Source organism: Hemibagrus wyckioides, linkage group LG14, assembly GCF_019097595.1.
Source record: "Hemibagrus wyckioides isolate EC202008001 linkage group LG14, SWU_Hwy_1.0, whole genome shotgun sequence".
Lineage (NCBI taxonomy): Eukaryota > Metazoa > Chordata > Actinopteri > Siluriformes > Bagridae > Hemibagrus > Hemibagrus wyckioides.
This window is the reverse complement of record NC_080723.1, coordinates 20,210,534-20,233,888: the sequence shown is the minus strand read 5'-3', so window position 1 is coordinate 20,233,888 and position 23,355 is coordinate 20,210,534. Positions and strand designations below refer to the sequence as shown.

General features: G+C 38.3%; 5 gene segments (V, D, J or C); 2 read left to right on the top strand and 3 right to left on the bottom strand.

Annotated features, from left to right (window-relative positions):
* Positions 1-1,683, bottom strand: LOC131364597 (immunoglobulin kappa variable 6D-21-like). The segment is given in 3 exon segments: positions 1-112; positions 1,194-1,524; positions 1,635-1,683. Coding segments are annotated over 3 exon segments (492 nt in total).
* A 5,751-nt stretch (positions 1,684-7,434) lies between these two features.
* On the top strand, positions 7,435-13,699 carry LOC131364596 (Ig kappa-b4 chain C region-like). The segment is given in 3 exon segments: positions 7,435-7,577; positions 12,566-12,618; positions 13,244-13,699. Coding segments are annotated over 3 exon segments (516 nt in total).
* Positions 10,125-12,167, bottom strand: LOC131365243 (probable non-functional immunoglobulin kappa variable 6D-41). The segment is given in 2 exon segments: positions 10,125-11,984; positions 12,095-12,167. Coding segments are annotated over 2 exon segments (423 nt in total).
* Positions 13,700-15,284: 1,585 nt separating the features above from the next.
* Positions 15,285-16,211, bottom strand: LOC131364595 (probable non-functional immunoglobulin kappa variable 6D-41). The segment is given in 3 exon segments: positions 15,285-15,322; positions 15,684-16,052; positions 16,163-16,211. Coding segments are annotated over 3 exon segments (456 nt in total).
* Positions 16,210-17,875, top strand: LOC131364594 (Ig kappa-b4 chain C region-like). The segment is given in 2 exon segments: positions 16,210-16,222; positions 17,408-17,875. Coding segments are annotated over 2 exon segments (333 nt in total).
* The last annotated feature ends 5,480 nt before the right edge of the window (positions 17,876-23,355 follow it).

The following is a 23,355-nucleotide window of genomic DNA, read 5'->3' as shown; positions in this document are numbered from 1 at the left end:
TCAGACTGCAGAGAACAGCAGCACTACAGAGAGCTGAAGGACCAGAGCAGAGTAAAGTCCTTCACCACTGACACAAGCCAACAGACTGAAGGACACTGTGCCTGACCCACACCTAAAAGACATGCACCAGACCCTGAAACATCAACACCAGGAAAGTCCATCAATCAGGAATGAGACTGTTGGAGCTCCACTGCAACCAGCATGTAGTGAACTGATTGATGTGAACTGATGGAGTAAACATGATAGTAATGTAATGTAAATAGATGAGAGGTGGCGTCTCAAACCTCGTCCTCTGAACTCGTCAAACATCTTTAAGAGCAAAACACCTCTCTTACTGAAATCAGACATAAGATATTTTAGTGTCTGTTTTGGCCTATCTGTTTCTAGAAAATGCTTAGTGGATTACGTTTACTTTTAAAGAACTAAGAACACCACTACCAAAATTAATTAGAAAAATAATAAAGAATTGTATGAAGACATGCAGCTGAGACTGATGTCCTTCAGCCCAAACTAGACATAAGCTGAGAACTTTATACACAAAAATTAACATCATTCATTTGTTCATCAATCAAACCTATCTAGGGTTGTTACAGTTACCCAAACATTAACCATAGATTATGATAAGAATTTAATTTAGCTTTCATATTTTCTGATACTCTGGAGTTAATGTCAAACACCACAGTGAGTCAGTGTGTCCAAACATCAGTATAAAACTAACATTAATTAGTAAGACAATATCAGGAAAAAAGGAAACCTGACCATAAGACATTAATGTTGTGTGTTTTCACGAGGTAGGGCAATGGGATTTCGCTGCAAGGCCCATACATGTTTTTGATGTGTTTGTGAGCAGGATAGTTGAGATGTATAAGGTGTGGGGGGATCAGATAGAAAAGAAATTTTATAATCATATATTTGATTTGGCAATCTGTGATGTTTTCAATTGTGACAGTAAGCACCGTGATTGTAGAAAACTACAAAAGTAGTGGATGTGATGGACTGTGTGCAGTGTGGTGTGATTATTTAGAGATCTCTAATGTGAGTTGTGAGTTAGTGTGGTGTGGTTCCTCTCCTCCACAGAGTGTCATTGTGTCGTATCACATCCTCCAACTCAGCACCTGCAGTCACTCCCAACTGCAGCAGTTCAGTCTCTCTACAATCTGACTGAGGGAGGTTTTTGTACGACTCTATAACACTGTGTGAACACACAGCTACTAGGACAATGTTCACTCTGACAGTAGTAATCTCCTGCATCTTCAGTCTGGACTCCACTGATGGTCAGAGTGAAATCAGATCCAGATCCACTGCCACTGAAACGAGCTGAAATACCTGACTCTCGCTGATTTGCGAGCTTAATCAGGAGTTTAGGAGCTTCTCCAGGTTTCTGCTGATACCAGTGTAAGCAGTGACCATATGAGCTGCTGTGATACACTGCCTGACTGGTTCTACAGTTGATGGTGACTGTTTCTCCTGGAAGAGCAGATTTCACTGCAGGAGTCTGAGTTACTGTGACTTGACCTCTGCATTCTGAAAAATACACAATAACGCAGCATGAAACTGAAATATTCTAATAGAAACAATAAGTGTATTAGTATGAACAGATCATTGTAGAGATAAAATATGAAGCAGTGTCTGACCTTGAGTCCAGAGGATCAGTGTCCAGATGAAGACGGGGATCAAAGTCATGGTAGCTGTGGGTGAAGTTGCTGTAGCAGCAGCTCTCAGTCATGAAGTGTTAAAGTCACAGCGCTATAAACACTCCCAGAGCACTGAAGCATGTGCTGCCAATGCAAAGTGTCCTCTAAGTATGGAAACACCTTTACCACATTCCAACAATCTTACTGTCATTCTCACACTACTACAGAGTTATTGTGTGAATTTTACTTCTGGAGTCTGATGAAGAATTTATGGAAAATATTTTTAGGTATAACATACATAAATAAGTGAAATTAGAGAGAAAAGTTTAGATTTGTTTCATTTCTTGGAAATTTTCAGGAGTTAGGACTAACTAATGATCTAACTAACTCATAAAGAAATCATTAAAAAGAGGTTTTTGTATGATGGCTTCATAGGAATGTATCACTGTGGTACACTTGGTGGAGGAACCAAACTGTCTGTGGACCTGTTTATTAATTAATGAAATGGAGTGTGTTCAGATTCTTCATGAAAATTGTAAAGTTTATAGTCCATAGGCTATTTTTGTCTTTAAATCCCCTTTAATGAAATGTGAGGTTTGGATTAAAGTCATTTTGTTTCTCAAATTTCTATAATTTTTCGAGGTTTCACAAAATGTATCTGACTATAGTACTAATAGTTCATTTTTATTTACATTAAATGTACGACCAACACATTTATCGTTGTTTGTAAAAAATTAGTGTAACAGTGTTTCAATGAATTATTCTAACTACATTTAATATCTCAGAGACTCTGACTATATGAACAGATGACCGGAAGCAGCAGCAGCAGGTCGAGTGCAGCGCTGTGTGTTGTGCTTGAGTGAGTTTAGCTGAAGAACCATGAACATCTGCTGAAAGTGGTGATCTATTCTGGGTCTCAGAGCTGTTTATGCAAATGTGTGTGTGTGTGTGTTTGTTACACTCTTTAATCTGCCTCTTTATATACAACCAGGTGAGGAGGAACAATTTCAATTCTTACTTATCTGATTTTTAGAATTTGCATCAAATTATTAAAATATTTGACATTCAAATAAAATAACTTAAAGAATGAACTGATGTTCGAGAAAACATTTAAAATGATATTTTCTCTGTTTTACTGGAAAATAACAACCTTGATTAGAATGACACATTTTGTGCTTTTTTTCATATTTTGATTTTCTAATACTTGTAGTCGTAATCCATAATATGGGTTAAGACACTGATTGACACAGAGAATGTAAACAGTTACATCCTCAAATTATAACCCAGAAAATAGAACTGAAAGGAAGAACTATTCTTAAGAAATAATAAAAATGAAATACAGCATAAGATATACAGAAAGAGCTCAATTTTTTTTTTCTTTAATCTTTATTTAGTCTTTTTCATGTAGTGATGCCTCTATCAGCATCATCATGGCCCAGATACAACAGTTTGCTCTAAGTTAATCATGACTTAACTAGTAAGCAGATAGTTACAGTCATGGCTAAAGCTGGGTCATTAACTGGAGGACTCTAATTATATTAGAGCCACACCTACATGCTATATGTGTCCTGATTCATTATTGCAGCAGGCAAGAAGGAGACCTGAGGCATAAGACAGTACAGGAAGTAATAATCCACTCTCTGTCTTGAGAATATTTACACTTCCAGCATTTGGTATATACCTTTACAGAAGTAGAAGTGCTTTGTAATTTCCAAAAACACATCCTCAGTGACCAATAAAATATTATGAAGCTAAATCCCTATTAGAGGAGATAGCATTAGTTACTACAACAGCACAAATGGAAGTTGACTTTCTTTGAAGATAGACAGTGACTCAGCTTTTCACTGAGCTAGAGGAAGTTCATTCCTCCACCTGGGGGCCAAGTCAGAGAAGAGTCTTAATGCAATATGAGGAGAGAAGGTCAGACGGTATAACTCAAGAATTCTACACAGAGAGCACAACATCCTGATATGTGGAAGTTTCTCTAGGGATCTACAGCAGCCATCTGTCTGAGATTTAGTTTAGATGATGAACTGCCATGTTGAGATTTCTGCCAGACATCATGAGATCTGTGCAGAACCAGAGGATGAAGAAAACCATGGAGGAAGAAGAGAAAGAGTGGAGCATTCAGGAAGTCTGGGAGGGGTTAAACTAGATAGTGGTAGGTAAGGCAGGGATGGGTGATGGATGGATGAATACCAGGTCCAGGACGTGTAAACCCTTGCAGCTGTTGATGGTCAGGTTAAAGGAGTTCAAAAGAGGAAGAGCAGGCAGGAAGACAGGAGGCTTTTCTAAAGGGAGGCTTCAGTCTAAAGGCAGAGGAAGTGGGGAGATCTCATGACTAAGGAGGAGGAGAGATAGATTAGATTAATTTTTGACAGAAACAGCATTAAAAGAATGAAATTGTTTAACATGAGACAGTACAAGAGGTGTGTAAGAGTGTGAGAGACACAGTGTCCCTGAATCCTATGCAGTAAACCAATTCTCAGTCAGCACCCGGAAATTAAGTTACTGAAAACCAGGTTTATACAGAAACACTGAGAAAGAGTCTGTGAGGACAGGAGGAGTTACACCAGTGACTGAGTCAGAATCCAGATCAGGACCAAAGTGTAACCTGAAACAGGCACAAGACAGAAACAGAGACTGAGGCTGAGACCAGATTAATAACAGGAATTAATTCTGGGTCAGAATTAGAGAATGTACTGAAGATAGGATTAGTGATAGAAACTGAATTAACGGGAAATGATCCACCAAACAGTTTGAGTTATGATAAAAAAGAACAACAATCTGGAAAACTGCAGAATGATTTATCTTAAACTGTTTGATCTGATGGACTCTGTGCAGTGTGCTGTGATGATCTCTAATGTGAGTTAGTAAAGTGAGTTGTGAGTTAGTGTGGTGTGGTTCCTCTCCTCCTCAGAGTGTCATTGTATTGTATCACATCCTCCAACTCAGCACCTGCAGTCTCTCCCAGCTGCAGCAGTTCAGTCTCTCTACAATCTGACTGAGGGAGGTTTTTGTACGACTATATAACACTGTGGTACGACCAGATACTACTGATGTAATGTTCACTCTGACAGTAGTAATCTCCTGCATCTTCAGTCTGGACTCCACTGATGGTCAGAGTGAAATCAGATCCAGATCCACTGCCACTGAAACGAGCTGGAATACCTGACTCTCGCTGATTTGCGAGCTTAATCAGGAGTTTAGGAGCTTCTCCAGGTTTCTGCTGATACCAGGCTAAACGCTCACCGTTTGAGTCTGTATACACTGCCGGACTGGTTCTACAGTTGATGGTGACTGTTTCTCCTGGAAGAGCAGATTTCACTGCAGGAGTCTGAGTTACTGTGGCTTGACCTCTGCATTCTGAAAAATACACAATAACGCAGCATGAAACTGAAATATTCTAATAGAAACAATAAGTGTATTAGTATGAACAGATCATTGTAGAGATAAAATATGAAGCAGTGTCTGACCTTGAGTCCAGAGGATCAGTGTCCAGATGAAGACGGGGATGAAAGTCATGGTAGCTGTGGGTGAAGTTGCTGTAGCAGCAGCTCTCAGTCATGAAGTGTTAAAGTCACAGCGCTATAAACACTCCCAGAGCACTGAAGCATAGAAAATGAAGAAGAAAAAAAAAAGCTTTTTAATCACAGACATGTTACATACAGAACTGAAACTAGCAGACTGAACAAATGGTTCTCAGAATTTGTATTTAAGGTACTTTCCTACATCATTTTGAATAAAGATACAGTACCATAAAACTTCATATTAACAGTTTGCACAAAATCTATCAACATATCCATTTCTCATTGTGGAATAATTTTGACCATTCATAGCTAACACAGTACCCAGTGAAGTGTAACAGTGTTACTCCAGGACCCTGGTGCTATATAAAGAAACAGAGCTACATAAGACAACACAGGACTAGGGTGACCAGGTTAGTTTAGGAGTAGGTGTGTGGGTGTGGGTGGGGGGTCAGAGAGAACAGACGTAACAGTAAGCACCATGACTGTAGAAAACTACAAATGTACTGAAGGTGATGGACTGTGTGCAGTGTGCTGTGATGATTATTGAGAGATCTCTAATGTGAGTTGTGAGTTAGTGTGGTGTGGTTCCTCTCCTCCACAGAGTGTCATTGTGTCGTATCACATCCTCCAACTCAGCACCTGCAGTCGCTCCCATGTGCAAAAGCCAAAGATAATAAAAAGTATTTTTATTATCTCATTGTTGAAAAATATCAATGAAGATTAATATTAAACAACAGGACTGCAACAGCATTAAAATCACTGCAGTAATGTCTTTTTGTGCTCTACATGTGACATCAATCTCCTGAATTCTTTATATATAAATTAAGTTATCAACAAAAATATATCCATTATCCTGATCCAGGTGAAATAATGTCTTGTGAGATCTAAGACCAAAAGATATTGATATGGTTTGTGAAAAAAACAAACCCACAGCAGATCACCAAAAGAACGACATCCCCACAGTGAAGCATGTTGGCTGCAGCATCATACTTTGTGGCGGCTTTTCATCAGCTGGAACCGGGGATTTAATCTGGGTGGAGGGAATCATGAATATCTCAACATTCAAGATAAAGAGGAATTTCAGCATTCAGTATGACAACAACCCAAATCGCACCTCCAAATCAACAGAGGAATGGCTTTACAAAAAAGATCTGCGGCTTTGGGATGACTCTGTGTCAGGAACAGCTGGACAGCTCCCTGCCAGGCCCAGAGAGGGCGCTGGCAGGTGAACCTTGGAAGCCTGCTTCTTTGTGTGTCTTTTGTTACGCCCTTCCTATTGTTCCTATCCTGATTATGTCACCTGTATCCCATTAGCCCTAATGTCTACCCCTATAAATAGGGATCCTTGTGTTTGTGTCCTTGTCCATGATTGTTATCTGTACCGTGGTTTCTGTTGGGGTTTTGTTTGCTAGGTTCCATGTCCAAGCTAAGGTCTAGGTTTTGTTTTGTTTAGTTTAGTTTAGTTAACCACGCCATGTCTAGTGTTACGTTTGTTTCCCTATGTCGCGTCTTAAATGTAATAAAAGCAGTGCTTCGCTGAATCCTGCGCATGGGTCTCATTACACCGTGTGCTGGCGTGCGCACACACACCACGGGCGTCCGGGGGCGAGCCCCGCATAGGGCAGGGGTCCCAGACGTTACACTCCGTCAGAGTCCTGATCTAGATCTATATGAAAGTCTGTGCTTTGACCTGAAGAGGGCTGAACAATGGAAGTGTCCAGACAATTTGACAGAGTTAAAACTCTTTTCTAAAGAAGAATAGCAATATATCACTAAATCAAGATTAAGCACTAAATTTATTGATTCTTGCCTAAGAAGATTGAATGAAGTGAAAAAATCTAAAGGTTTTAACTGTGTTAGTGTAGGGCTATGCACATTTATGCAACCAGGTTATTGTACATGTTTTATTTTAATTCTTCCTAAAATGATCTGGTTTAATATTTTTACAAAAAAAAAAAAAAAAAAATTAACAGGGGTGTGTAGTCTTAATTTCTACTGAATGTGTTTGGTCTAAAACAGCAACAACGGTGAATATTCATACAATCACAACATTTAAAAAAAATTTGATTTATAAAAGTTGCAAACTATTGATTTTCCCTTAATCTTCACTCTTATGGGATATTTTGTGTTGCTTAATGAGATTTAGTCCCAGTGCATTTTGTGCATTTCAGTTCCAGGTTGAAACACTACAAAATATTGAAAAATGCAAAGAGTGTAAATAATTATTTAACTGGCATTTTGAATGCTTCAGGACCAGTACTCATATTTGGATGAATTCTGCACCATTTATCCAGAAACCTGGAGAAGCTGTTAAAGTTCTGATTAAATATGTCAACTTTAATGATTTCACTCTGATAATCAGTGTAATCCAGCCTGAAGATGCAGGAGATTACTACTGTCAGAGTCACCATTCCATCTTCTAATGTGAGTTGTGAGTTAGTGTGGTGTGGTTCCTCTCCTCCACAGAGTGTCATTGTGTCGTATCACATCCTCCAACTCAGCACCTGCAGTCTCTCCCAGCTGCAGCAGTTCAGTCTCTCTACAATCTGACTGAGGGAGGTTTTTGTACGACTCTATAACACTGTGGTACGACCAGATACTACTGATGTAATGTTCACTCTGACAGTAGTAATCTCCTGCATCTTCAGTCTGGACTCCACTGATGGTCAGAGTGAAATCAGATCCAGATCCACTGCCACTGAAACGAGCTGGAATACCTGACTCTCGCTGATTTGCAAACTTAATCAGGAGTTTAGGAGCTTCTCCAGGTTTCTGCTGATACCAGTGTAAGTAGTGACCATATGAACTATGATAATACACTGCCTGACTGGTTCTACAGTTGATGGTGACTGTTTCTCCTGGAAGAGCAGATTTCACTGCAGGAGTCTGAGTTACAGTGTAACAGTGTTACTCCAGGACTCTGGTGCTATATAAAGAAACAGAGCTACATAAGACAACACAGGACTAGGGTGACCAGGTTAGTTTAGGAGTAGGTGTGTGGGTGTGGATGGGGGGTCAGAGAGAACAGACGTAACAGTAAGCACCATGACTGTAGAAAACTACAAATGTACTGAATGTGATGGACTGTGTGCTGTGAGGTGTGATGATTATTGAGAGATCTCTAATGTGAGTTGTGAGTTAGTGTGGTGTCGTTCCTCTCCTCCACAGAGTGTCATTGTGTCGTATTACATCCTCCAACTCAGCACCTGCAGTCACTCCCAGGTGCCAAAGCCAAAGTTTATAAAAAGTAGGTATGTGATCTCATTGTTGAAAAATATCAATCAAGATTAATATTAAACAAAATGCCTGCAACAGCATTAAAATCACTGCAGTAATGTCTTTTTGAGCTCTACATGTGACATCAATCTCCTGAATTCTTTATATATAAATTAAGTTATCAGCAAAAATATATCCATTATCCTGATCCAGGTGAAATAATGTCTTGTGAGATCTAAGACCAAAAATATTGATATGGTTTGTGAAAAAAACAAACCCACAGCAGATCACCAAAAGAACGACATCCCCACAGTGAAGCATGTTGGCTGCAGCATCATACTTTGTGGCGGCTTTTCATCAGCTGGAACCGGGGATTTAATCTGGGTGGAGGGAATCATGAATATCTCAACATTCAAGATAAAGAGGAATTTCACCATTCAGTATGACAACAACAAACAGTATGTCTGGACTCCACTGATGGTCAGAGTGAAATCAGATCCAGATCCACTGCCACTGAAACGAGCTGGAATACCTGACTGTCGCTGATTTATGATCTTAATCAGGAATTTAGGAGCTTCTCCAGGTTTCTGCTGATACCAGTGTAAACGGTCACCATATGAGTCTGTATACACTGCCTGACTGGTTCTACAGTTGATAGTGACTGTTTCTCCTGGAAGAGCAGATTTCACTGCAGGAGTCTGAGTTACTGTGGCTTGACCTCTGCATTCTGAAAAATACACAATAACGCAGCATGAAACTGAAATATTCTAATAGAAACAATAAGTGTATTAGTATGAACAGATCATTGTAGAGATAAAATATGAAGCAGTGTCTGACCTTGAGTCCAGAGGATCAGTGTCCAGATGAAGACGGGGATGAAAGTCATGGTAGCTGTGGGTGAAGTTGCTGTAGCAGCAGCTCTCAGTCATGAAGTGTTAAAGTCACAGCGCTATAAACACTCCCAGAGCACTGAAGCATGGGGTTTGAATGCAAAAAAAAGCATTTTCACTACAGACACGTTACAAACAGAACTGAAACCAGTAGGATGAAAATAAAATTCTTGGAAATTGTATTTAAGGTGCTTTCCTTGTTAAATGAAGCATTATAACAGAGATACAGTACTATATGCTTTCTACTTTCTCAAAGCAACTTCATAGTAAATGTTTACTGGTTGCACAAAATCTGTCAACATATTTACTTCTCATTGTGGAAGGTGTTCACTGTTGGTTTTTATTTAAATTAGAAAACTATTTAACAAGATCTGACCATTTCCTTGCTGTTGGCAACAATACATCGTGGGAGTGTAAGGACACATCTTCCACGATTTGATCCAATATGATTCAACACAAGATTTCAATGACAGAAGTTTCATAAAAACTGACTGAAGAGATTCCTTTTTAATATCTGAATAAAAAAACAATGCCTAACAATGTGCCTTTTTGTCTACTATTTGTTAAGTTTAATATTGTAAAGAAAATGTATCTTAAATGTAAAAATGTATACATTCCATCTTAAAATAGAACAAACAAGACCCAGAGAGAAACCATTCAGAATACATGATCCATAATGAGCTCCAAATCCGCATCTGGGGAGTCAGTTTAATCAGAAGTAGAGCTCCAAAGATGGCTAAAATGCCGCCTTTTCAGAACTGCCTCTCTTGTGGGTTCTGATGTTCTCCATGGTGCAAGGCTGGTTTTGTCTGAAAGCTACTGAGAAATTTGTTTTAACTATTATAACCTGTTTATAAATGCATACGCTGTATAACTTGTATCTGAAGCCATCGATCACTTCACAAGTTCAGATGATTTCCTGTAATAGTGTAGACTCTGATCATGTGATTAGTGCACACTACAGAATTTGTGCTTTTGCACAGATTGTGATCTCTGGTGTTCAAACAGTGCAATTGCACGAGATGCATTATTAACAGAATGCTGATTTCCACTAAATAAAATCACACAATGCACATTACCGCATTTTTGCATTGCGATGCATTAATACACCCCTACAAAGCAGTTTTCCATTCAAAGAGAAAATTTAATGAGAAAAAAATAATTAACAGCAAATTATCGGTAACATTTCATGAATACTGACTTGTGTTAGTGAGGTAAAAGTTTCAAAACTCTGTTAGAACAGAAGAAAGAAAGACTAAAAAACCCCACAAAAACAATGTTGGATTTTATTTTGTGTTGAGTTTTTCCCCAGTGTTTCAAAGTATATTATCCTGACTGGCTGCTATCCCTGCACTTTGGGTCTGATCTTGCCTTGTTGACGCCACCGTTATGTGACAGATGCCAGTGTAAGTAGTGACCATATGAGCTGTGATGATACACTGCCGGACTGGTTCTACAGTTGATGGTGACTGTTTCTCCTGGAAGAGCAGATTTCACTGCAGGAGTCTGAGTTACTGTGGCTTGACCTCTGCATTCTGAAAAATACACAATAACGCAGCATGAAACTGAAATATTCTAATAGAAACAATAAGTGTATTATTATGAAGAGTTTATTGTAGAGATAAAATATGAAGCAGTGTCTGACCTTGAGTCCAGAGGATCAGTCAATAAATTAACTCAAGGTCAAATATTTAAAAACACACACAGAAGAAAAAAAAAGTAAATCACTGTGTTAAAAAATACAATGGTGCCAGTGATCCCACAACTTGGACTGATAACGTGTGGTACTAAACTTTATATTCGATAGGCCTATAATAATCTCATTCTCAGTAGCATTAAGCTACTGAGCATTGAAAGAATGAAATTGTTTAAGATGAGACAATACAAGAGGTGTGCGATACTCTGCAGGAAACCAGGTCTCAGTCTGCACTAGGAAATAAAGAGAATGAACATCAGGTTCAGGGTCAAGAGGAGTTACACCAGTGACTGAGTCAGAGTCCAGATCAGGACCAGAGTGTAACCTGAAACAGGCACAAGACAGAGACTGAGGCTGAGACCAGATTAAGAACTGGGATTGATTCTGGGTCAGAATTAGAGAATGTACTGAGGGTAGGATTAGTGATAGAGTTTTAATGAATAGAAAACTACAGAACTATTTATGTTAAACTGTTGGTTGTGATGGACTGTGTTCAGTGTACTGTGTTGATTATTGAGAGATCTCTAATGTGAGTTGTGAGTTAGTGTGATGTGGTTCCTCTCCTCCACAGAGTATCATTGTGTCGTATCACATCCTCCAACTCAGCACCTGCAGTCACTCCCAGCTGCAGCAGTTCAGTCTCTCTACAATCTGACTGAGGGAGGTTTTTGTACGACTCTATAACACTGTGTGAACAGGTTGGTGCTACTGATGTAATGGAAACTCTGACAGTAGTAATCTCCTGCATCTTCAGTCTGGACTCCACTGATGGTCAGAGTGAAATCAGATCCAGATCCACTGCCACTGAAACGAGCTGGAATACCTGACTCTCGCTGATTTGCGATCTTAATCAGGAGTTTAGGAGCTTCTCCAGGTTTCTGTTGATACCAGTGTAAAGGTTGATTACTCCAGCCTTGGTACACCTGGGGATTAGTTCTACAGTTGATGGTGACTGTTTCTCCTGGAAGAGCAGATTTCACTGCAGGAGTCTGAGTTACTGTGGCTTGACCTCTGCATTCTGAAAAATACACAATAATGCAGCATGAAACTGAAATATTCTAATAGAAACAATAAGTGTATTAGTATGAACAGATCATTGTAGAGATAAAATATGAAGCAGTGTCTGACCTTGAGTCCAGAGGATCAGTGTCCAGATGAACACGGGGATGAAAGTCATGGTAGCTGTGGGTGAAGTTGCTTTAGCAGCAGCTCTCAGTCATGAAGTGTTAAAGTCACAGCGCTATAAACACTCCCAGAGCACTGAAGCATGTGCTGCCAATGCAAAGTGTCCTCTAAGTATGGAAACACCTTTACCACATTCCAACAATCTTACTGTCATTCTCACACTACTACAGAGTTATTGTGTGAATTTTACTTCTGGAGTCAGAAGGAGATTTTCTGGAAAATATGTTCAGGTCTAAGAAACATAAATAAATGAATTATTAAGAGAAGTTTTAAATTGTTTTGTTTCATTTCTCGGAGATTAATTCATTCTGTTTGTTTGTGTGTGTGTGTGTGTGTGTGTCTGTTTGTGTGTGTGTGTGTGTGTGTGTGTGTTCACTGTAGTGTGACAGAGGTTTTTGTACGATGGCTTCATAGGAATGTATCACTGTGGTTGACTTTTGGTGGAGGAACCAAACTGTCTGTAGGCCGTAAGTAACCTGTTTACTAATTACTGAAATGGAGTGTGTTCAGATTCTTCATGAAAAAAAGTGTAAAGGTTATAGTCCATAGGTTTTTTTTGTCTTCAAATTCCCTTTAATTAAATGTGATGTTTGTATAAAAGTCGCTTTGTTTCTCAAATTTCTCTTATTTTAGAGGTTTCACAAAATGTATCTGACTATAGTACTAATAGTTCATTTTAATATATTAAAATGTTAGTGTTTCATTGAATAATTCTAACTACATTTAATATCTCAGAGACTCTGACTGTATGAACAGATGCCCTGAAGTTTAGCACGAATTTATTTAAATTATAAATGTTTTAATTTAAATGCTGTTTAATCACATTATAAAATAGGTTTAATATTTCTTATTATTAAATGTACAGTACAATTAAATTTGAACTTGATGTACAAATGTTCACAATAATATAAATCATTATAGCTGTAAGATGTAAAAGTATTTGAATTGAATGTGAAACGTTTGTGATGCTCCACTGATCTCAGTTCTGCTCTGTAAGATATAAAGGGAAGTGAAACACACACAGTGAGTTGAAACAAAGCCTGAGTGACTGACAGCTGTCCATTCCTGTCTCACCTCTGTGTGTGTGTGTAGGTGTCACCCAGCCCAGTGTGACGGTGCTGCCCCCCTCCAGTGTGGAGCTGCAGCAGGAGAAGGTCACACTCATGTGTGTGGCCTACAAGGGCTTCCCCTCGGACTGGAAGTTGAGCTGGAAGGTTGATGGCAGCAGCTGGAGCTCGGGGGAAAGCAGCAGCACCTCCGTTCTGAACGCTGACGGCCTCTACAGCTGGAGCAGCACACTGAGCCTCCACCGGGAGCAGTGGAGGAACAAGGTGGTGACCTGTGAGGCCTCCAAAGACAACCAACCTACTGTGGTGAGCACAGTGAACACAGAGCAGTGCTCAGAGCTGTGAGATCACACACACTTTACTCAGCTCACCTTCTACTGCTTCACTGTGTGGTACATGTGGCCTTTACTGCTCAAATCATCCTCTCTCATCATTTCATTTGTGTTATTAACATGTGAGCTCACACACTCCTCAGTTTAACTCAGCTCTTCTTCTTAATTATCACCTAAATATGTGTTAAGTGTGTGGATCACTGCAATGTCCTGCTCTGAATTATTAATAAAAGCTTTTGAATCAGTAAACACGCTTGCTTTACATTGTTGATTAAACACATCATACACAAATCACCAATGCATCTGTCTCAGTATCTGCTGTAGAACCTGATCATTCATGAGAAAAACAAATAATAATAATAATAATAACAATAATAATAATAATATTATTATTATTAATAATAATAATAATAATAATAATAATAATAATAATAATAATAATTATTATTATTATTATTATTATTATTATTATTATTATTATTATTATTATTATTATAAATAATAATAATAATAATAAATAATAAATAATATCATTATTATTCTCCCATGCCATTTCATTCCATACTTTCACAGGGGACTTTGGGTTTATAATTTTATATGTGCGCTATTTTGACGTAACAAATAATTGAGAGAAATCATCACTGAAAATGTGATTCAGATTGAAGATGTAAATCATTTTCTTTTAAATTAAATTATACAAATGCTTATGATACTTTCCAAGCCCCATCTAATAGTCAAATACTGACACGATGGTTATGGAAATTAAACCTTTTTAACCATGATTATATCTCTGTAGATTATTATATTTTACTAAAATATAATTTTTCTAACAATATTAAGAGTAATTTTTATTTGGTTAGTGGAATTCCCACAACTTCAGAATGGTTAGTTGGGTCCTCTGTTTCTGTGAATAAATCTCTAAATGATTCAGTTGGTCACAGTGTCAGTGAGCAACACCACCCCAAACTCCACACCATGAGGCTGTAGTCATGAGGTGATCAGACTGCAGAGAACAGCAGCACTACAGAGAGCTGAAGGACCAGAGCAGAGTAAAGTCCTTCACCACTGAGACAAGCCAACAGACTGAAGGACACTGTGCCTGACCCAAGCATAAAAGACATGAACCAGACCCTGAAACATCAACACCAGGAAAGTCCATCAATCAGGAATGGGACTGTTGGAGCTCCACTGCAACCAGCATGTAGTGAACTGATTGATGTGAACTGATGGAGTAAACATGATAGAAAAGTAATGTAAATAGATGAGAGGTGGTGTCTCAAACCTCGTCCTCTGAACTCATCAAACATCTTTAAGACCAAAACACCTCTCTTTCTGAAATAGACATTTTGGTGTATGTCTAGAAAATTGCTTAAAAATTATTATTTTTAACTTTTATCAAGCAAGAACACAACCAACATTAACACAGAATTCTATGAAGACATGCAGCTGAGACTGATGTCCTTCTAGCCCAGACTAGACATAAGCTGAGGACTATATACACAAATTAACATCGTTTTTTTGTTCATTAATTTAACTTATCCAGGATTCTTACAGTTACCCTAACCCTAACCATAGATTATGATGAGAATTAATTTTACCTTTCATATTTTCTGATACTCTGGAGTTAAACACCACAGTGAGTCAGTGTGTCCAAACATCAGTACAAAACTAACACTTATTAGTAAGACAATATCAAGAAAAATGGAAACCTGACCATTAAGTTGGAATGTGTTTTCATGAGGTGTAATTGGATTTTGCTACAAGACCCATGCCTGCAAGAAAAGATGCACACAAAAAACTGTATGAAAACCAGTCTTTGTGAGCAGGATAGTTTAGATGGAGTAAATGTGTGGGGAATCATACAAAACAGAAATGAATTTGATAATCAGATACTTGATATTAGTAAAATTATGATATTGTGACAGTGAGCACCATCTCTGTAGAAAACTACAAAAGTAGTGGATATGATGGACTGTGTGCAGTGTGCTGTGATGATTATTGAGAGATCTCTAATGTGAGTTGTGAGTTAGTGTGGTGTGGTTCCTCTCCTCCACAGAGTGCCATTGTGTCGTATCACATCCTCCAACTCAGCACCTGCAGTCTCTCCCAGCTGCAGCAGTTCAGTCTCTCTACAATCTGACTGAGGGAGGTTTTTGTACGACTCTATAACACTGTGATACGACCAGATATTACTGATGTAATGTACACTCTGACAGTAGTAATCTCCTGCATCTTCAGTCTGGACTCCACTGATGGTCAGAGTGAAATCAGATCCAGATCCACTGCCACTGAAACGAGCTGGAATACCTGACTCTCGCTGATTTGCGAGCTTAACCAGGAGTTTAGGAGCTTCTCCAGGTTTCTGCTGATACCAGTGTAGCCAGTCACCATTTGAGTCTCTGTAGACTGCCGGACTGGTTCTACAGTTGATGGTGACTGTTTCTCCTGGAAGAGCAGATTTCACTGCAGGAGTCTGAGTTACTGTGGCTTGACCTCTGCATTCTGAAAAATACACAATAACGCAGCATGAAACTGAAATATTCTAATAGAAACAATAAGTGTATTAGTATGAACAGATCATTGTAGAGATAAAATATGAAGCAGTGTCTGACCTTGAGTCCAGAGGATCAGTGTCCAGATGAAGACGGGGATGAAAGTCATGGTAGCTGTGGGTGAAGTTGCTGTAGCAGCAGCTCTCAGTCATGAAGTGTTAAAGTCACAGCGCTATAAACACTCCCAGAGCACTGAAGCATGTGCTGCCAATACAAAGTGTCCTCTAAGTATGGAAACACCTTTACCACATTCCAACAATCTTACTGTCATTCTCAAACTGCTACAGAGATATTGTGTGAATTTTGTTTCTAGAGTCATATGGAGATTTACTAAACAGGTCTAAGATGCATAAATTAGTGAAATGGAGAGAGAAGTTTAAAGATTTGTTTCATTTCTTAGAAATTTTCAGGAGGTAGGGACAACTAATGATCTAACTAACTAATAAATAAAAACCATTGATCATACAGTTGTGTTCTGCAAATTTAACCACAATTAGTTAACTCTGTGTGTGTGTGTGTGTTTGTGTGTCTGTTTGTGTGTGTGTGTGTTCACTGTAGTGTGACAGAGGTTTTTGTATGACGGCTTCATAGGAATGTATCACTGTGGGTGACTTTTGGTGGAGGAACCAAACTGTCTGTGGGCCGTAAGTTACCTGTTTATTAATTACTGAAATGGAGTGTGTTCAGATTCTTCATAAAAAATGTAAAGATTATAGTCCATAGGTTTTTTGTGTTCAAATTCCCTTTAATGAAATGTGATGTCAGGATGAAGTCATTCTGTTTCTCAAATTTCTCTTATTTTAGATGTTTCACAAAACGTATCTGACCATAGCACTAATAGTTCACTTTAATTTACATTAAATTTACTACCAAAACATATATTATTGTTTGTGCAAATTAGTCACAGTGTTTCACTCAATTATTATAACTACATTTAATATCTCAGAGACTCTGACTGTATGAACAGATGACCTGAAGGCTAGAATGAATTTATTTAAATTATAAATATGTATTAATTTGAATGCTGTTTAATTACATTATGAAATATTATTAATATTTCTTATTATTGAAGGTACAGTACAATTAAATTTGAACTTGATGTACAAATGTTCACAATAATATAAATCATTATAGCTGTAAGATGTAAAAGTATTAGAATTGAATGTGAAACGTTTGTGATGCTCCACTGATCTCAGTTCTGCTCTGTAAGATATAAAGGGAAGTGAAACACACACAGTGAGCTGAAACAAAGCCTGAGTGACTGACAGCTGTCCATTCCTGTCTCACCTCTGTGTGTGTGTGTAGGTGTCACCCAGCCCAGTGTGACGGTGCTGCCCCCCTCCAGTGTGGAGCTGCAGCAGGAGAAGGTCACACTCATGTGTGTGGCCTACAAGGGCTTCCCCTCGGACTGGAAGTTGAGCTGGAAGGTTGATGGCAGCAGCTGGAGCTCGGGGGAAAGCAGCAGCACCTCCGTTCTGAACGCTGACGGCTTCTACAGCTGGAGCAGCACACTGAGCCTCCACCGGGAGCAGTGGAGGAACAAGGTGGTGACCTGTGAGGCCTCCAAAGACAACCAACCTACTGTGGTGAGCACAGTGAACACAGAGCAGTGCTCAGAGCTGTGAGATCACACACACTTTACTCAGCTCACCTTCTACTGCTTCACTGTGTGGTACATGTGGCCTTTACTGCTCAAATCATCCTCTCTCATCATTTCATTTGTGTTATTAACATGTGAGCTCACACACTCCTCAGTTTAACTCAGCTCTTCTTCTTAATTATCACCTAAATATGTGTTAAGTGTGTGGATCACTGCAATGTCCTGCTTTGAATTATTAATAAAAGCTTTTGAATCAGTAAACACGCTTGCTTTACATTGTTGATTAAACACATCATACACAAATCACCAGTGCATCTGTCTCAGTATCTGCTGTAGAACCTGATCATTCATGAGAAAAACAAATAATAATAATAATAATAATAATAATATTAATAATAATAATAATAATAATAATAATAATAATAATAATAATAATAATAATAATTATTATTATTATTATTATTATAAATAATAATAATAATAAATAATGAATAATATCATTATTATTCTCCCATGCCATTTTATTCCATAGTTTCACAGGGGGCTTTGGGTTTATAATTTTATATGTGCGCTATTTTGACGTAACAAATAATTGAGAGAAATCATCACTGAAAATGTGATTCAGATTGAAGATGTAAATCATTTTCTTTTAAATTAAATTATACAAATGCTTATGATACTTTCCAAGCCCCATCTAATAGTCAAATACTGACACGATGGTTATGGAAATTAAACCTTTTTAACCATGATTATATCTCTGTAGATTATCATATTTTACTAAAATATAATTTTTCTAACAATATTAAGAGTATATTTTATTTGGTTAGTGGAATTCCCACAACATCAGAATGGTTAGTTGGGTCCTCTGTTGCTGTGAATAAATCTCAATGATTCAGTTGGTCACAGTGTCAGTGAGCAACACCACCCCAATCTCCACACCATGAGGCTGTAGTCATGAGGTGATCAGACTGCAGAGAACAGCAGCACTACAGAGAGCTGAAGGACCAGAGCAGAGTAAAGTCCTTCACCACTGACACAAGCCAACAGACTGAAGGACACTGTGCCTGACCAAAGCATAAAAGACATGCACCAGACCCTGAAACATCAACACCAGGAAAGTCCATCAATCAGGAACGGGACTGTTGGAGCTCCACTGCAACCAGCATGTAGTGAACTGATTGATGTGAACTGATGGAGTAAACATGATAGAATAGTAATGTAAATAGATGAGAGGTGGCGTCTCAAACCTCGTCCTCTGAACTCGTCAAACATCTTTAAGACCAAAACACCTCTCTTACTGAAATAGACATTTTGGTGTATGTCTAGAAAATTGCTTAAAAATAATTATTTTTAACTTTTATCAAGCAAGAACACAACCAACATTAACACAGAATTCTATGAAGACATGCAGCTGAGACTGATGTCCTTCTAGCCCAGACTAGACATAAGCTGAGGACTATATACACAAATTAACATAATTTATTTGTTCATTAATTTAACTTATCCAGGATTCTTACAGTTACCCTAACCCTAACCATAGATTATGATGAGAATTAATTTTACCTTTCATATTTTCTGATACTCTGGAGTTAAACACAGTGAGTCAGTGTGTCCAAACATCAGTACAAAACTAACACTTATTAGTAAGACAATATCAAGAAAAATGGAAACCTGACCATTAAGTTGGAATGTGTTTTCATGAGGTGTAATTGGATTTTGCTGCAAGACCCATGCCTGCAAGAAAAGATGCACACCAACAAAACTGTATGAAAACCAGTCTTTGTGAGCAGGACAGTTTAGATGGAGTAAATGTGTGGGGAATCATATGAAACAGAAATGAATTTGATAATAAGATACTTGATATTAGTAAAATTATGATATTGTGACAGTGAGCACCATCTCTGTAGAAAACTACAAAAGTAGTGGATGTGATGGACTGTGTGTAGTGTGGTGTGATGATTATTGAGAGATCTCTAATGTGAGTTGTGAGTTAGTGTGGTGTGGTTCCTCTCCTCCACAGAGTGTCATTGTGTCGTATCACATCCTCCAACTCAGCACCTGCAGTCTCTCCCAGCTGCAGCAGTTCAGTCTCTCTACAATCTGACTGAGGGAGGTTTTTGTACGACTCTATAACACTGTGATACGACCAGATACTACTGATGTAATGTACACTCTGACAGTAGTAATCTCCGGCATCTTCAGTCTGGACTCCACTGATGGTCAGAGTGAAATCAGATCCAGATCCACTGCCACTGAAACGAGCTGGAATACCTGACTCTCGCTGATTTGCGAGCTTAATCAGGAGTTTAGGAGCTTCTCCAGGTTTCTGCTGATACCACTGTAAGAAGTGACCATATGAGCTGTGATGATACACTGCCTGACTGGTTCTACAGTTGATGGTGACTGTTTCTCCTGGAAGAGCAGATTTCACTGCAGGAGTCTGAGTTACTGTGGCTTGACCTCTGCATTCTGAAAAATACACAATAACGCAGCATGAAACTGAAATATTCTAATAGAAACAATAAGTGTATTAGTATGAACAGATCATTGTAGAGATAAAATATGAAGCAGTGTCTGACCTTGAGTCCAGAGGATCAGTGTCCAGATGAAGACGGGGATGAAAGTCATGGTAGCTGTGGGTGAAGTTGCTGTAGCAGCAGCTCTCAGTCATGAAGTGTTAAAGTCACAGCGCTATAAACACTCCCAGAGCACTGAAGCATGAGGTTTGAATGCAAAAAAAAGCATTTTCACTACAGACACGTTACAAACAGAACTGAAACCAGTAGGAAATAAAATAAAATAAAAAAGAAAAAAAAATTCTCAGAAATTGTATTTAAGGTGCTTTCCTTGTTAAATGAAGCATTATAACAGAGATACAGTACTATATGCTTTCTACTTCCTCAAAGCAACTTCATAGTAAATGTTTACTGGTTGCACAAAATCTGTCAACATATTTACTTCTCATTGTGGAAGGTGTTCACTGTTGGTTTTTATTTAAATTAGAAAACTATTTAACAAGATCTGACCATTTCCTTGCTGTTGGCAACAATACATCGTGGGAGTGTAAGGACACATCTTCCACGATTCGATCCAATATGATTCAACACAAGATTTCAATGACAGAATTTTCATAAAAACTGACTGAAGAGATTCCTTTTTAATATCTGAATAAAAAAACAATGCCTAACAAAGTGCCTTTTTGTCTACTATTTGTTAAGTTTAATATTGTAAAGAAAATGTATCTTAAACGTAAAAATGGATACATTCCATCTTAAAACTGAGAGAACAAACAAGACCCAGAGAGAAACCATTCAGAATACATGATCCATAATGAGCTCCAAATCCGCATCTGGGGAGTCAGTTTAATCAGAAGTAGAGCTCCAAAGATGGCTAAAATGCCGCCTTTTCAGAACTGCCTCCCTCTTGAATACTTATGTTCCCCTACAGTGTGAGGCTGATTTGTCTGAAAGCTCCTGAGAAGTTTAACTGTTATAACCTGTTTATAAAAGCTGTATAACTTGTATCTGAAGCCATCGATCACTTCACAAGTTCAGATGATTTCCTGTAATAGTGCAGACTCTGATCATGTGACTAGTGCATGCTACAGATTTGAGCTTTTGCACAGATTGTGATCTCTGGTGTTCAAACAGAGCAACTGCATGAGATGCATTATTAACAGAATGCTGATTTCCATGAAATGAAATCACACAATGCACATTATAGCATTTTTGCATTGCGATGCATTAATACACCCCTACTAGTCAGTTCTCCAAAGGGCTTTTTATGAGAAAAAATAATTAACAGCAAATTATCAGTAACATTTCATGATTACTGACTTGTGTTAGTGAGGTAAAAGTTTCAAAACTCTGTTAGAACAGAAGAAAGAAAGACTAAAAAACCCCACAAAAACAATGTTGGATTTTAATGTAGGCTACAAACAAGTTTTATTCTGGCATCCAGAGGATCAATCAATAAATCAGTCAATCAATCAATCAATCAACCTTTATTACAGACTCAAGGTCCAATATTTAAAATCACACACAGAAGAAAAAACAAAAAACACAGAAATAATCAACAAAAAAAAAACATGTAAATCACTGCGTTAAAAAAATACAGTGGTGCCAGTGATCCCACAACTTGGACTGATACCGTGTGGTACTAAACTTTATATTCGGACCATAATAATCTCGTTCTCAGAAGCATTAACCCGGCAGATAAATTTATACATTAGATGACGTAACACGGCTTTAAATGTGTTTACTCCCACACTCACAAACATTTCACTTGCACTATGCCATCTACGTTTCCTTAATAAAATTCTCAGTGCATCATTATAAGCTACTTGTAGCCTTTGTAAGCTAGACATTCGATAATTTGTCCACAAATGTGCAGTACAGAGAGGTGTACAATATGCTTTAAACAGAGACGTCTTCACTTTGTCTGAACATGAGTTAAACTTCTGTAAAAGAATATTAGCCTGCATATACAGCATGCAACGTTGCCGTTCAATGTCCTCATCATCTGTCATATGCTCAGTTAAAAAATGACCAAGATATTTCACCTTTGCACACACAGCAAGGTCCTTGTCAGACAATTTAAAAACTGGAAAATTTAGGCTCTTGTCCTCCTAATTTCTACAAATGATCATAACACTCATTATTATTATATAGAATGTCATGCGCAAGACCATAAACAGAACATATGGTTAAAAGTTGTTGAAGACCCGAACTACAAGGGCTAAAAACCACAAGATCATCTGCATACATAATGTGGTTCACCAAGCAGTTCCCAATCATACATCCAGTTCTACAAGCATTCAGGCAATTAGATAAGTCATCCATGTAAAGATTAAAATGTCCAGATAAAGACGGGGATGGAAGTCATGGTAGCTGTGGGTGATGTTTCTGTAGCAGCAGCTTTCAGTGATAAAGTGTTAAAATCACACCTTTACCACATTCCCCCAATCTTACTGTCATTCCCACAGCATCAGAATGGTTAGTGGAGTTCTCTGATTTTGTGAATAAATCTCAATGATTCAGTTGGTCACAGTGTCAGTGAGCAACACCACCCCAAACTCCACACCATGAGGCTGTAGTCATGAGGTGATCAGACTGCAGAGAACAGCAGCACTACAGAGAGCTGAAGGACCAGAGCAGAGTAAAGTCCTTCACCATTGACACAAGCCAACAGGCCAAAGGACACTGTTCCTGACCCACGCCTAAAAGACATGCACCAGACCCTGAAACATCAACACTAAGAAAGTCCATCACTCAGGAATGAGACTGTTGGAGCTCCACTGCAACCAGCATGTAGTGAACTGATTGATGTGAACTGATGGAGTAAACATGATAGACATTTAATGGAAATAGATGAGAGGTGGTGTCTCAAACCCCTCATCAAATATCTTCAAGAGTAAAACACCTCTCTTAATGAAATAAGACATAAGATATTTTGGTGTCTGTTTTAGCCTATGCTTCTAGAAAATGCTTGAAGTGGATTAGGTTTACTTTTGAAGAACCAAGAACATCACCACCAACATTAACACAGAATTCTATGAAGACATGTAGCTGAGACTGGTGTCCTTCAGCCCAAACTATTCATAAGCTGAGAACTTTATACACAAAAATGAACATCATGTATTTGTTCATAAATC